This window comes from Neopsephotus bourkii, unplaced genomic scaffold (assembly GCF_033783945.1).
Source record: "Neopsephotus bourkii isolate Nb327-2 ecotype Australia unplaced genomic scaffold, CSIRO-AGI_Nbou_v1 NB_1346, whole genome shotgun sequence".
Taxonomy (NCBI): Eukaryota; Metazoa; Chordata; class Aves; order Psittaciformes; family Psittacidae; genus Neopsephotus; species Neopsephotus bourkii.
The window spans coordinates 852,486-864,823 of NW_026901826.1; the positions used below are offsets into that span (position 1 = coordinate 852,486).

Genomic DNA, 12,338 nt, shown 5'->3' on the forward strand with positions numbered 1-12,338 from the left:
TTCTGAAGGGATGTTAAAGATACAACATCCTGCCACGCACTGCTATGATCTGTCTGTCCTCACAGTACTCCCAATACCAACAACAGTATGCCCTAAGCACATGATTTCAAAGCTGTATTTGGGAACTGTAATTGTACCTGTGACTTTAGTAAGATAATCCTCCTTTACCTGGCATAAAGAGATCTTGCTCAGAGAGATATATCCCTATATCCACGTTCACACTAATAGCCCAGAGAATGAAAAGAAATCCTACTGAAAGAAGTAATGAAGGCCCTTTTACCAGCCAACACTGAAAAGAAACTGAATGAACTGTGGTTAAGTCACCAGCACTGAAATGGCCTGTGACTGACTAATCTGTACATCCACTAAACTTGGCTGTCAGTTCAGAAACTTCTTAAAAACTATCAACTGCAGTTTAAGTTTATTAAAAAGTTAAAAAACAAAGCCAAGAATCCCGAGTTGTCATGAAGAGAAGTAAATACTCACAGAAATCCAACATGTATTTGTGGTTCTTCATTACTGGCAGCATCACCATAAACAGGCTCTTCCAGATCTTCATTCCTGCAGGAACAGAAAGTACTGTTAAACTACATACTGACCTAAGCTGTTAAAACATAATGAAAAAAACGATTATTCTGTGATGTGTAAGTATAAGCAACTGTTTGGCAATACAGGAGGGACTGGTAATATAGAAATAATTGAAATATCTATTTACAAACACACACAGAAGTAGTAATTCATTATTTAAAAAAATGAGGGTTTAGAATACATCTTTCAAAACACTTAGGTTATTTTAATATATATCCTATATTCCATTTCTCTTCAGCATCCTCAAAACCTCTTCTTCTCAGTTATTGTTTATTGTGTTAAAACTGTATAAAGAAACAATCACCGATTCCACCCTTCAATCATTTGGTCAACCTACACATTTTCAGATTTTTAGCAGTTCATATATTTCATCCTTGCATTTATACTTTTATCACATACTACAAGGAACTGTAAGTCACACTGTGTACAATTTTATTTCTAAATGGTTGAAAGAAAATTACCAATTCATGATTAATAAGCTGAGAAAACTATCTTTCAAGGCAAAAGTGTATGGTGTTAAAATGTTAAGAGGCAACAAAGCAAAAGGCACTTGGCACTTGTAAAGATGACAGCGAAACTGCATGTAAAAAGCTACTTTAAACATGCAATCTAATATTTTTAAGTTACTAAGTATGAGCAATTTTGAAAGCTTATTCAGAAATTCACAACAAATTCTTTCGGACCATATGGTAGAACAGGAATATTTCCACCTTACTACGCATTTATACACCTGACCTTTTGCTTAAAGCTTCAAACACGCCACTGTCACTAGCCAGTGAATGATCTGAGAGACATGCTGAAACTCGCCTGGCTCTCCTCTCCGATCTTCTACCACTGTCTCCTCGCAGAGTTACAGCTGTCATGGAGAAAAGACAACATCAGCTCAAGGCAACTTCTTAAAAGTTAAACAAGAAACATTTATTGCATCAAAACTAGTGGCAAAATAGCACAAATGCAGTTCATTGTTTTTCTCATCCAACTTAAAAACATAAAATACAATTGACCGGAGATGTTATGTGGGAGAATTAAGGAAGGAAGTTTGTGGCTAATTCCTCTCTGACAGGACTTAGTATAAACCAATTGCATTGTTACTAAATGCTTTTCTAGTAGAATAATCCCTCCTGAAGGAAGACTTACATTAATTCAACATATGTACACATGATATCCTAAACTTTTAACATTTACCTACTTGAATGTACAATAGACTGAAAACAAACACAGAGACTAATTCTTTCAAGAAGTTATCAGATAACACAATGTGAGGTTTTGTTCTCATTTGTTTCCTAATACAAAGTCTCAAAGCACATTGTTTATACCATCACATAATAGCAGCTTTTATTTACAGTCTGAAAGGCATTATCAAAAAGAACCAGTGCTTTCCAACTCACTCAGACTACTGTTCTTTCAAATTCTTCGTGAATGACTCTGAAAACTGGCTGGGGGAGGAGAAAGCAATATTCAACCCCCTCTTTCACCCTTCCCTGAATCACCAGCAACGCCATAAATAGCTAACTCAGCAATCATTTTCATGTTTTAAGTGTAGTAACAAAAATGATGTATAACATCAGGTTTTGCACAGGCAAGTAGGTACAGCAGTTACCAATCCTTTAAAGTACATGCACAAATAGTAATGCTCAAGAATTGCATAGGTAGGGTTTTGATCCTTCAATGACAGCTCCTAACTTGAAATTGTTTTCCTTCAAATCCCAGAGAGAACCATCAAATAGACTTGTGGAAGTGCAGTTTCCTCACTGTGCAGCGAAGAGCTTTCACCAACTTGCCCTTATTTTGCTTAAGGCTCAATGATTACCCTCAAAGCAGAAAAGCAGCATCAGAGATGTCAATTTAAAAATGGAGAAAGCATCTTACTTGCTTCTACTCAAGCTCACAAACTCAAACAGCATGGAAGCATCCACAGTTTCAGCAGACAGCATTTGGTGTGACAGTAGCACAGGGCACACTACACTGGACACAAGCACCAGCTGATATTTATAGCTTACTGCCCCCAACTAAGAATGAGACATGTCTTACTCAAAGTAAAAACTTGTCAAATACCTCTGTTACACACTATCTTAAGGCACCAAAAATCAAATGCTAGTATCTAACCAGTAAGTTTCCTTCAGCAGAAGGCCACCCCAGGGCCTGAGGTCCACCTGCAGAGCCTAGCTGAGGTACCAACAGTGAGCAACCCTCCTGCATGGGACTCATCTCATCTTACACCTAAGCACCACCAGGACAGGACATCAGAGCTTGAAGCCTGATATAAATCCCCCCCAGATTAACACAACCATGCCACTGCTGTCAACAGAAGTGTCTGGATAGATTAGATTTAACCCACCGTGGGACTGGCAGATAGGATGCACTGGGGCCACCAGTCCTATGCCAGCCTGAGGTACATTCCTGTTATCAGGCCACAGACAGCTGAGGATGACAAAAATCAGAGTCCTGTTTGGAGTTAAAACTCCTGCATATCAATGGAGCCAGTTCTCTGTACCTGTGGATCCTTAAGTAACCCTACAGACCTCCCCTCCAAATTCAATGAAGGATTTAGTCAACTTCAGCTATGCAAGAAATTAATCTGCTAACCAGGAACAGCCCAATCTGCATTTGTTTCTGTGCCTGGAGAAAGAACCGTCCTCCCCACCCCTCCAATACTGTACACCACACATCATGCAGTACTACTTGTGTCATCCTCACCACATAGGACAGCCAAGTTCAAGCTAGCTCACAGAAAGCAAAGAACTGTATTTGGTGAGCCCACCTCTTGAGTTCTGTCACTGGTATTTATGCAGAATAAAAAGTAGCTCTCTTAGAGACATATCTTAGTGCAGAAGTCTCCCAATAACTTTACATCACTGGAAAGAGGCCGAACTTCACAAAATTGATTTAAGTTTTGTTTTAAAATGCCTTCATAATTTCTGTACTAATTTCAACAAGTTACAGTAGGATGACTTCTTTTTGTAAATAGGCCTCTGGCTCACCCCTCTTTGTGAACACTTTGTATAGATCTAAAGGATGAAAGACCTCCAGGGCTCTCTCCTTTGGAGGTTCATGTTCTCAATTTGTCTGGAAGGAAAAATTGATCTGAAGCACCAATATAATCTCATGAAAAACTGACATATTACAACAATGTTGTAACTTGACAACGATTTGCTCACTGCCTAGAGGCCATGGAATTATTTGATAACATCTGGACAAACCCAGTGAATTTGGGAGAGATGCAAACACCAAAACATGCCCTTGATATTAAAAAAAGAAAAAAAAAGAAGTGTCAGCAGGAAAAACTGGTCAAGAAGAAACACCAGATCTTATCTTAAACAGAACAAGGTACAGCACATGTTGCAGACCTTCCAATGTCAGAAGCTGAAGAAATGGGATTTCTATTTCAAAAATAAAGTTTCTATTAGAGACAATTACCTGTCATTTTCTTACTTACGTAGCAAAATCAGCAAACAATATATATGAATTTCCAGAACTACTAGGTGCCAAATCTCAGTAAGTATCAGAAAGCCCTAATTAAAAGGCTGTTCTCAGGTATCATTAGCTAAAAAGTGAACGTCAAAGGAAATGCTGATGTCCAAGATTTCATTAGCTAAATAATACATAAGCATGTTTCACAAGCTTAGAAGATTACAAATACCACACATCAGCTCAAAATGCACTTCTACAAGAGTCAAACACTCATAAAAACTGAATCAGAGACACACAGAGACCTTACCTACTGTGATGCTGTCAGGCATTATTATAACAAAGCTGAAGGTCACAGAACACTTTTTCCAGGAATTTAACTACAGCCATGAATATATTGTTTAGTTGTCATAGCAAAAAACTAAGTATGCCATAATGATTAAACAGATACAGCTGTTTAGATACACAACGTCAAACAAAACCAAATGTAGCAAAATCTCCTGTTTCTTCACATGCAACTCAAAACCCCACCAAGACCCCCAAAACCAACAACACTTCACACAGAAAACCACACTGGAATTACAGGCAAAAACAGCACAGTAAGTAGTAATTCAGGTTCACTTACAGTGAATTTTTCTCTTGTGCCGCATGAGAAACAAGACAAAATGAAAAGCACACAATGATAAATCATCTTTTACGTTTATGGCAATATTTTGCAAACAACAGATTAGGCATTAAAGGAAACATAGCACTTGAAATATTATTTTAGGATAGAAAGCAAGAGATAATGAAGATATTAAGCCCAGTATTTTAATAACATGTTTCCTCCCACTCCCAGCTTTATAAATATGATGGTTTTAATCTCTCAGGCATATTCATTCCATTCACACTTGTTAACATCTTTCACAGTATGCCCAAGATAGACTTAAAACAGCAGATCAGCAACTGAATATCAAAACTGCAGGTCCTGAAGATCTCCTTGAACTTGCCCAAGTGTTGCTTCAATGAAAAGCATGAGCAGTTTATTCAGTCTTAATCCTCCAGGCACCCACAATTTGCAACTATTACCTCATTTTGTTTCCAGTGAAGGAGCAGGCAAAAGATTACTGTTTTCCAGCATCGCGTTATACTATCAGGCCATTGGGTGGCAGCAGCAAAGCACACTGCACATACCTTAGTGAAAACCAGAACCCCTCAACACCTGGGGGTTCCCAAACTGGGATATACAAGCTTGCTGCGCTATCAAATTCTTCAAAAACAAGAGTACAAACTCAAAATTATTTCGAAATTCCAACTGCTACTTGCACACAACTATACTACAATTGCAAACCCACCAGCTAATGAGTGTGGAACTCCACGTAGTCATGACTCCAGCCAAAAATCAGACATTTTTCTTAAGCAATTGCTTTCAAACTGAAGAAAAACCAAACAACAAACAAACAAACAAACAAAAAAACAAACCAAAACCAACCAAGAAAATGCACAACAGCCTGGCTCCCTTTTAACCATACATTCTTCCTCAAAAAGGAACACAAAGATCTCCGTTGTACACAAAGGGAAGTCTAACCCCTGACAAGGAGCTGGACTCCACAGCAGTGACAGCAGGTAGCACAGGCATGTTCTGCCAGAAGCTGTCAAAGAAATGTGAAATGTATAAAATGTGACAGAGAAGGGAGAAAAGGAAAAACCAAAGCAGGAACTTGACTCTCATCCTGTTGCTCCCTAGGCCTTCAGACCAGGCCTTCACTTCTAGGAAACACGTACGAGCTATAGACGAGCTACTACATATTTTCATTTACCACAATGGGTGAAGACATGCTGTGGTCTGATCTGAGGTTTAAAGAAAGCCTCAGGAAGCTTCTTCATGGCACTAATTTAAGCACAAGCTTACATGCTGGTCTCTGGAATTCTGTTTATTTTGGTCTGAAAGCTACAATATGGGCACTAGAAATGTTTACATCTAGAAAATACAAATTCTGCAGCAGTATGTTCTGGCAATGCCAGCTGCATTAAGGAAAGCAGGCGAATGTAGACTCAAATGCCGTTTGAGCAATAAAGGCTTTTTAGCACATTGGTGAAGTGTGGTTTTTTTCAAAAATACTGAAAAAAGCTGAAAGCTGTCAATGTTCCTTCTCATTATCACTTGACAAATAAAATTTTGGTAGGATAATATGATACCTTTGTGGTTATATTTCACGTTACTCCTGATATCCTAAGTCCTGAATGCAACATTATACACAATTAAGAACACAGAATTCTGGGTATAGAAATGGGATGGAAATTATAATCTTCAATATTAAAAATATACTTGCAAAAGCCCTTCTCTACTAGTACGGTCTTATTATGAGTAAGCCAACACACAAGAACTTCATCATGGAGGAATACTCGTTTTCACTTTAACATCAGTTCTTAATTTGATCGACTAAAACAGGAAAAGAAATGTCGTGCCTGTATGGTCAGGTTTTTAAATGTTTGTTTTGTTTTCTAAAAAGGAAACTTTTTTATAAAGTTTCCTTTTTTGATCCTTCTAATTTACATTTCTCAACTGTAGTGCCACAGAAGCTTCCACCAATACAAACCAAAGCAAGTCTATCAACTTCACAGCCAAGCAGAAGAAAACTCAACAGTATGTGTGCTGTGATAACTGCACATGTTGCTCCTCTACAATCATACACCTCAGGTTCTCCGAGACAACCACTCAAGCAGATGTCGATTTTCTCACACATCCCTGTAAAGGATGTTCCCTGGGTGACAAAGAACTCTATTCAGAAGTACAGTGCACCATGCACTCATGACCACCATGCCGCCACCTTCTGCTCCATTGCAGAACATAAGATGTGAACCTGGTCTGGGGTTTGTACTCATTCAGCATAGAGTCAGCCAGCCTTCAAGCACTGTCAGCAGCATCACCTCATGCCTGGTCTTGTGTTTGGTTTTTCTGGGGGGTGTGGGTGGTAGTTGGTAAACAACAAGTTGCTCGTTTTGAGCGATTAGCGGTTCGTAGTATAGCAAGCCAAACTGAGAAACAATCTCTACTATGCCAATATATGCTTAGGTCTGTGTAGCATTTCCTATGATGATGTGACAAAATAGTACGTCCAGAAACTCACCTCCACCAGTTTGGACAGCAGTCAGCTGTGGTCCCATTTCTCGCAACATTTCATTGTCCACAGGGTAAGTGGACGTCTGAGATGAGCTTGTTCCTTGTGTTTCATCATCGTTCAATGCTGTGGCCTGAGCCCTGAGCATTTCCAAGGCTCCTATGCTCGCCATCTCCTCAAAACCTTCTGACATCTGAGCCAAGGGAGAATCTCGAGATGCAGAGAGAAACGGGGTATCCAGAGGTGAGCTTGGAGGGGACAACGATGACAAGGAGGACCGTGATGACAGGGATGCCAAGGACTGCGGGGTATCCAGAGACCTCCGCTGCTTATTGAAATTTGAGTGTCCAATGGGATCAGCGTATGGCACATCCTTTGTGAGAGACTCGAAGGGAATTATGTCAAAGCGTAGATGCTGCCCATAGTCTGTAACGCTGTCTGATTTGTCATACTGTGGCAGGCCATAGATGTCCGTGAAGCTGACGGAGCTGAGGGAGCCTCTGCTGGAGGCCAGGGATCCTCGACTGGAGGCCAGGGATCCCCTGCTGCTGCCAGAGGACATTGTGAGGGTGCTAGCTGACAGACTACAGCAGGCAAAGAAAGAGAAAACAGAAAAGGCCCTTTCAAACACAATCACATACACCAGCTCAGACATAAAAATGTCAATCCAGATTACACAAGGAATTTTACATGTTTTCAGTACAGCAACACAGAGACATGATTTGGTATTTTAAAGTCTAGCTCGTGTCTCTTGCCCTGGTCTCAAGCACAACCACAACTGGAACACTGCAAGTGACAAGCACATTAGGTCCAAGTGCCTGAAGACAAATGGCTCAACAAGACAAGCATGCTCTTTCTTCCAGCATGTAAGCAGCCATAATTTCGCAGAAGAGAGGCCAGAGCAGGATCTGGATCGGTGTAAATCAATTCCCCTCAATGTAAAGAGGGGAAGGGTAGATTACTATGATCCAGCTTGAATTTGTATTAATGATGGGTAATAAACATATCAGGCAGAAGAAGCGTGACGGGATTTGGAAAGTCCTAACAAACTGCTATGTAAGCCTCACCCTCACAGGCTTTCTCAGGGCAAAATAAAAAACATGTTATGATGAATCCTATTCCAGTTCCTCTTACCACTCAGACAGTTAGGGAGAGAAGAATACAAGTGACACTGAGAGACGAAGTGAGACACAGCAGGAACTGAGCTTTTGACGTTGGCACGGTGTTGAGCTGGGGAATCCCCAAGAGCTGAATCTAAAAAGGCAGCTGCAAGCTTGAATATGCAAAATATTCTGGGCTTCTGTGTGGGTCTTAGCACATTCTTGTATTTAAATGGCAAAACACTGTCAACTCATACGGGATCAAAGATCCCTTCCTTTGGACAATATTAAAATCTCACAGAACTTAAAAGAATGTTATCTTCATATTAGGAAAACTGTGACAATATTAGGAAGGGATTTAAGTATGTATCTTTTCAGAAAAATAAGATAACATAAAATTCCCACGTAATAATGTAGCCCAAATAGTCATCCCTATTACTAGTTATAAAACTCCATCAAAGTCATCACATTCCATAGACCAAACTGTATAAATTTAGTAAAAAATGAATTTACTTGGCATACATACATAAAAGTATTAAAAGGTAAACTTTATAGATTATTAATATTCTTCTCTGCTGCAGTTCAAAATCTCCTGGTTTTACATAACTCACCTTTTTAACTGGGAGTGTAAATATGAGGTTAAACGTGTAGCTTCTTCTAGCTGCATAAGCAAACAATTTCTCTTTTCCTGTAACAGTATCCTGCAATTCAACAGATACATCGTATTATTTTTCTTCAATAGAGCAGTGCTCAAGAAGTGCTAGGAGCTTTCCAAGTATAGAAAAATATCGTTGCATTGCAGTCTGGAATATAAAAGTAAGTCTCGCTACTTAATGAAAAGTTTTAATTCATCCAGCTCAGATGTAGCTATGGTAATTTCAGCAAGAACACAAGAACCAAGACTCCAGCAGAATTCCCAGACAAGAAAAGTAACTGAGGTACAGTGTAGGACTCATGATGTTGAAAATACATCACAGCAATTAGCAAAATTATAAAGTCCTAGGTAAAAAAAACCCATCAGTCTACAACGATTTTTTTCCGTTGCATCAACCTGACTGTGCCAGTAAAATACAGAGAACTACTATGCCTTTCGTTGCCTTGGCAGGAAAGAAATATTCCAAACAGCCCTAATATCCAAGCTAATTAGTGTCAAATTTCAAAGATAAAATGGAAAATTTTTGGAGGACTTCTGTTAAGCAGTAGCCATAAAACTCAACTTTAAGCTCTAATTCTAGGTGTTTCAAGTACATTTTTATATAATTAAGTTGGTGATACATTTTGAATGCTAAGCTATGGCAAAAATCTCTGAGAATTATTTTTTGCCCATTCTAATACCAAGCATCTGAATTACTCAGTACCAGTGTCACAACACAAATGGAACGTTGCCTTCAATGCTGTCAGTCTCAGACAGCTATATGATAGCTTAATTTTTGTATTTGGAGAGTTTTAAAACTTCAAAGAATAGATTTTATGTACTGTTATCACATTTATTAATTTCCTGAATCCAGAATCACAGGTATTCATGGTGCTTTGTTTTTCCAAGCCAAATCACTGAACTTCAGAATAAAATCAGGATTGCTAAACATGTTTTGTATTGTACATCATTTGTACATTCAGGAAAGTTACTCCTCCAGCCGTGCTTTCATAAGCTGGCTGGAAATTAGGATTTTGATAGAAAGTTTGGAGAAAACAGATCAAACTTATCTCAATCCTTCAAGACCCTCCTCAACTGCAAAGACAGCTGTTAGAATTCAACACCTTAATGGGCAGGATTTAAAAAATAAAAATAAAAGTCAACAAAAAAAAGAAGAAAAAGAGTCCTTCTGGATAAAACCCAGCAGTATTAGTGTCAATAAACTTTGGATGGTTAAGATGTGAAAAAAAACCACGTCTCTATTAGCAGTAAAAACATAAATCTCTCAACTTCTTTAGCCTCCAACTTCAACAATTCATATGCTGGCAAAGGGCTGTAGTGCTACACTCCAACAATCCCACCACCCTCCAGGGAGCTCCATTCACTGAAACCACACAGCAGAAGCTGCACACCCAACAGCGTGAAACTTTTCTCCTGCTTCTGTGGACCCCAGACCAGGTTAATCAACTGGTGCAAGGAAGGCTGTAGCTCGACTATGTAAACTTACATGATACAGGCACAGCATGCAGGAACCAAAAAGAAAAAGACAAATGGATGCAAGAAACTTAACCAGTTCAAAACTTAGGAACCTACACTCCATACTCATCAGTGCTGTAGGTACCTGTGCTGAAGGGCAAGAGATGCCTCCAACTAAGGCTGCCAACATCTTAAACAAACAAACAAACAAAAAAAAAAACAAAAAACCCAACAAAAAAACGAAAAACAAAACCCAATCTCTGTCATACAGATTTTAAGTTAGTTCTGATCTGCACGTAACTCAGTTCCTGTAAAATTCAGAAACAGAGCAGACCCAACAATTATTTAAAGAGGAAGCTTCTTTTTATTCCACAATTCGGAGAAAGTAGAAAAAGAAAAGCAGAACTAGGAATGGTTTTGGTTATTCCTGAACCTAAGTCAAACAAATAAATGGGCTACTAATAGTTAAGCTTTCCTCCAATTTGTTATGCAAAAATAGATTGCCCTTCAATATTATTCTAACTTCTACTCAACTTTTTGCTCGCATTTGAAATATCAAGTATCACACTGGAACGCTGGTTTCCACAGCCTGAACTACATGGAAAAATAGCCTGGCTTTCTTGCCAACATAGCATGCACTACCTAACATGAGAACCCAAAACCAACAAATAAAACTTACTACACTACAGTGTAAAGTGAACTCCCTTTTCTGTCAGTTTAAAGCTGGAAAGCCAATGTAACAATATTGCAAAAACTGCAAAATATGGAACACTGAACTGTAGGTTGGCTGTGAATTTTCTGTTTATTGCCTGAATTTGCTGTCTGAAGTAAGCCTTTTCAAAGGAACTGAAGTTCTCAAAATTTGTGTATGCAAGGCACTTCCAAATACTGTAGAAGTGTCTTAATTATGTAAATAGTAACCTTTACAGAAATCACATTAAAGCTTGTTCATGTAGTTTTCCTCAAGTGTCAAACTGGGTTTTTAGCACTGTTTAAGAGAAGCAAGTCTGGGAAACAAGAAGAAGCTTTCAGTGCTTTCACTGAAAGCGGTTTATAGTAACAAGAAGAGGTTAAGAGGCTTTGTCCATTTCTCTGGCTACAGGAACAACCGGCCAACTTTGAAATAAACACAGTGTTTCCATTAATAAGTTTGGGGGGTTGTTTTTACATGTAACTTGACATTTAATTTAAGTTTTCAAGAATGACTCTGTTCATTGTGCTCTCTGAATGTCAGAGTTGGGATGTGCTCCCACTGCTGAGATTGCAAATTAAAAGGAAAAATTGTATACAAAAGGTAGTAAAATCTTCATTTAACTTTCCTGTTATAAGGCACAAATCAAATATAGGAAAAGGATCTTTGTTCTGATGGTTTTGGAGATGAATATTACTCCACTGCAAAACAAGAGGAAAATGCTGCACTCTATAGTTGCTGTTACGCATGTCCCTATCATCAGACAATATCACTCAGACTTTTTCCAAGCATCTTTTGTGACTGTGTTCTGATCTCTTCTTTCTATTCAGAAGACAGATAAATGAAAGGAAAACTAACTAGTCATTAGCACTCTAACTCTCCTTCAGAAACCTTCAAGACAGTCAGAATTAAATGCCAGTCAGAAGCAGCCTCTTCCTTTCTTGAAAGCAACTTACTCCAGAAACATTCTGTTGTTTTTTCTTAAACACAGTGAAATTCCCTACTCTTTCTTTTGAAACTACTTACATGGATCTTAAAATAGATAAGAAAACAATTTAAGTTCCCAGACCTTTCTGTGGCCCCATGAGCAGATGTTGCTCGAGCCTGCTGAATTTCATCCTCCAAGCGTCTTTTTTCTTCCTCCAAACGTGCAATGTCTTCTGGGGATCGTCTCTGCTGACTGATGAGCTGCAACTCCTGAAGAAGAGCCTCCTTCTCTTTGATGAGCTGAAGACGGTCCCTGTCCGCTTCAGCCATTCCTGGCCAAGATTCATTATCTAGCAAGGCCAGCTGCTGTTGTATATTCGAAACTCTAAAAGAAGGTAAACGTATTTCAAAAA

The 12,338-nt window shown here is 38.8% G+C and overlaps 1 protein-coding gene across 3 annotated transcripts in view; it reads right to left on the minus strand.

The window, feature by feature from the left end:
- Positions 1-12,338, minus strand: part of WWC3 (WWC family member 3) — a 105,431-nt gene that overhangs the window by 16,918 nt on the left and 76,175 nt on the right. For 2 of the 3 annotated variants that reach the window (XM_061366466.1, XM_061366465.1), the window contains exons 9-13: positions 12,068-12,310; positions 8,809-8,898; positions 7,107-7,681; positions 1,324-1,444; positions 487-561 (exon numbers count right to left, since the gene is read on the minus strand). In XM_061366466.1, the coding sequence (XP_061222450.1) occupies positions 487-561; positions 1,324-1,444; positions 7,107-7,681; positions 8,809-8,898; positions 12,068-12,310 (1,104 nt within the window). The remainder of the gene's footprint in view (positions 1-486; positions 562-1,323; positions 1,445-7,106; positions 7,682-8,808; positions 8,899-12,067; positions 12,311-12,338) is intronic. The other variant, XM_061366467.1, reaches the window with a different exon arrangement.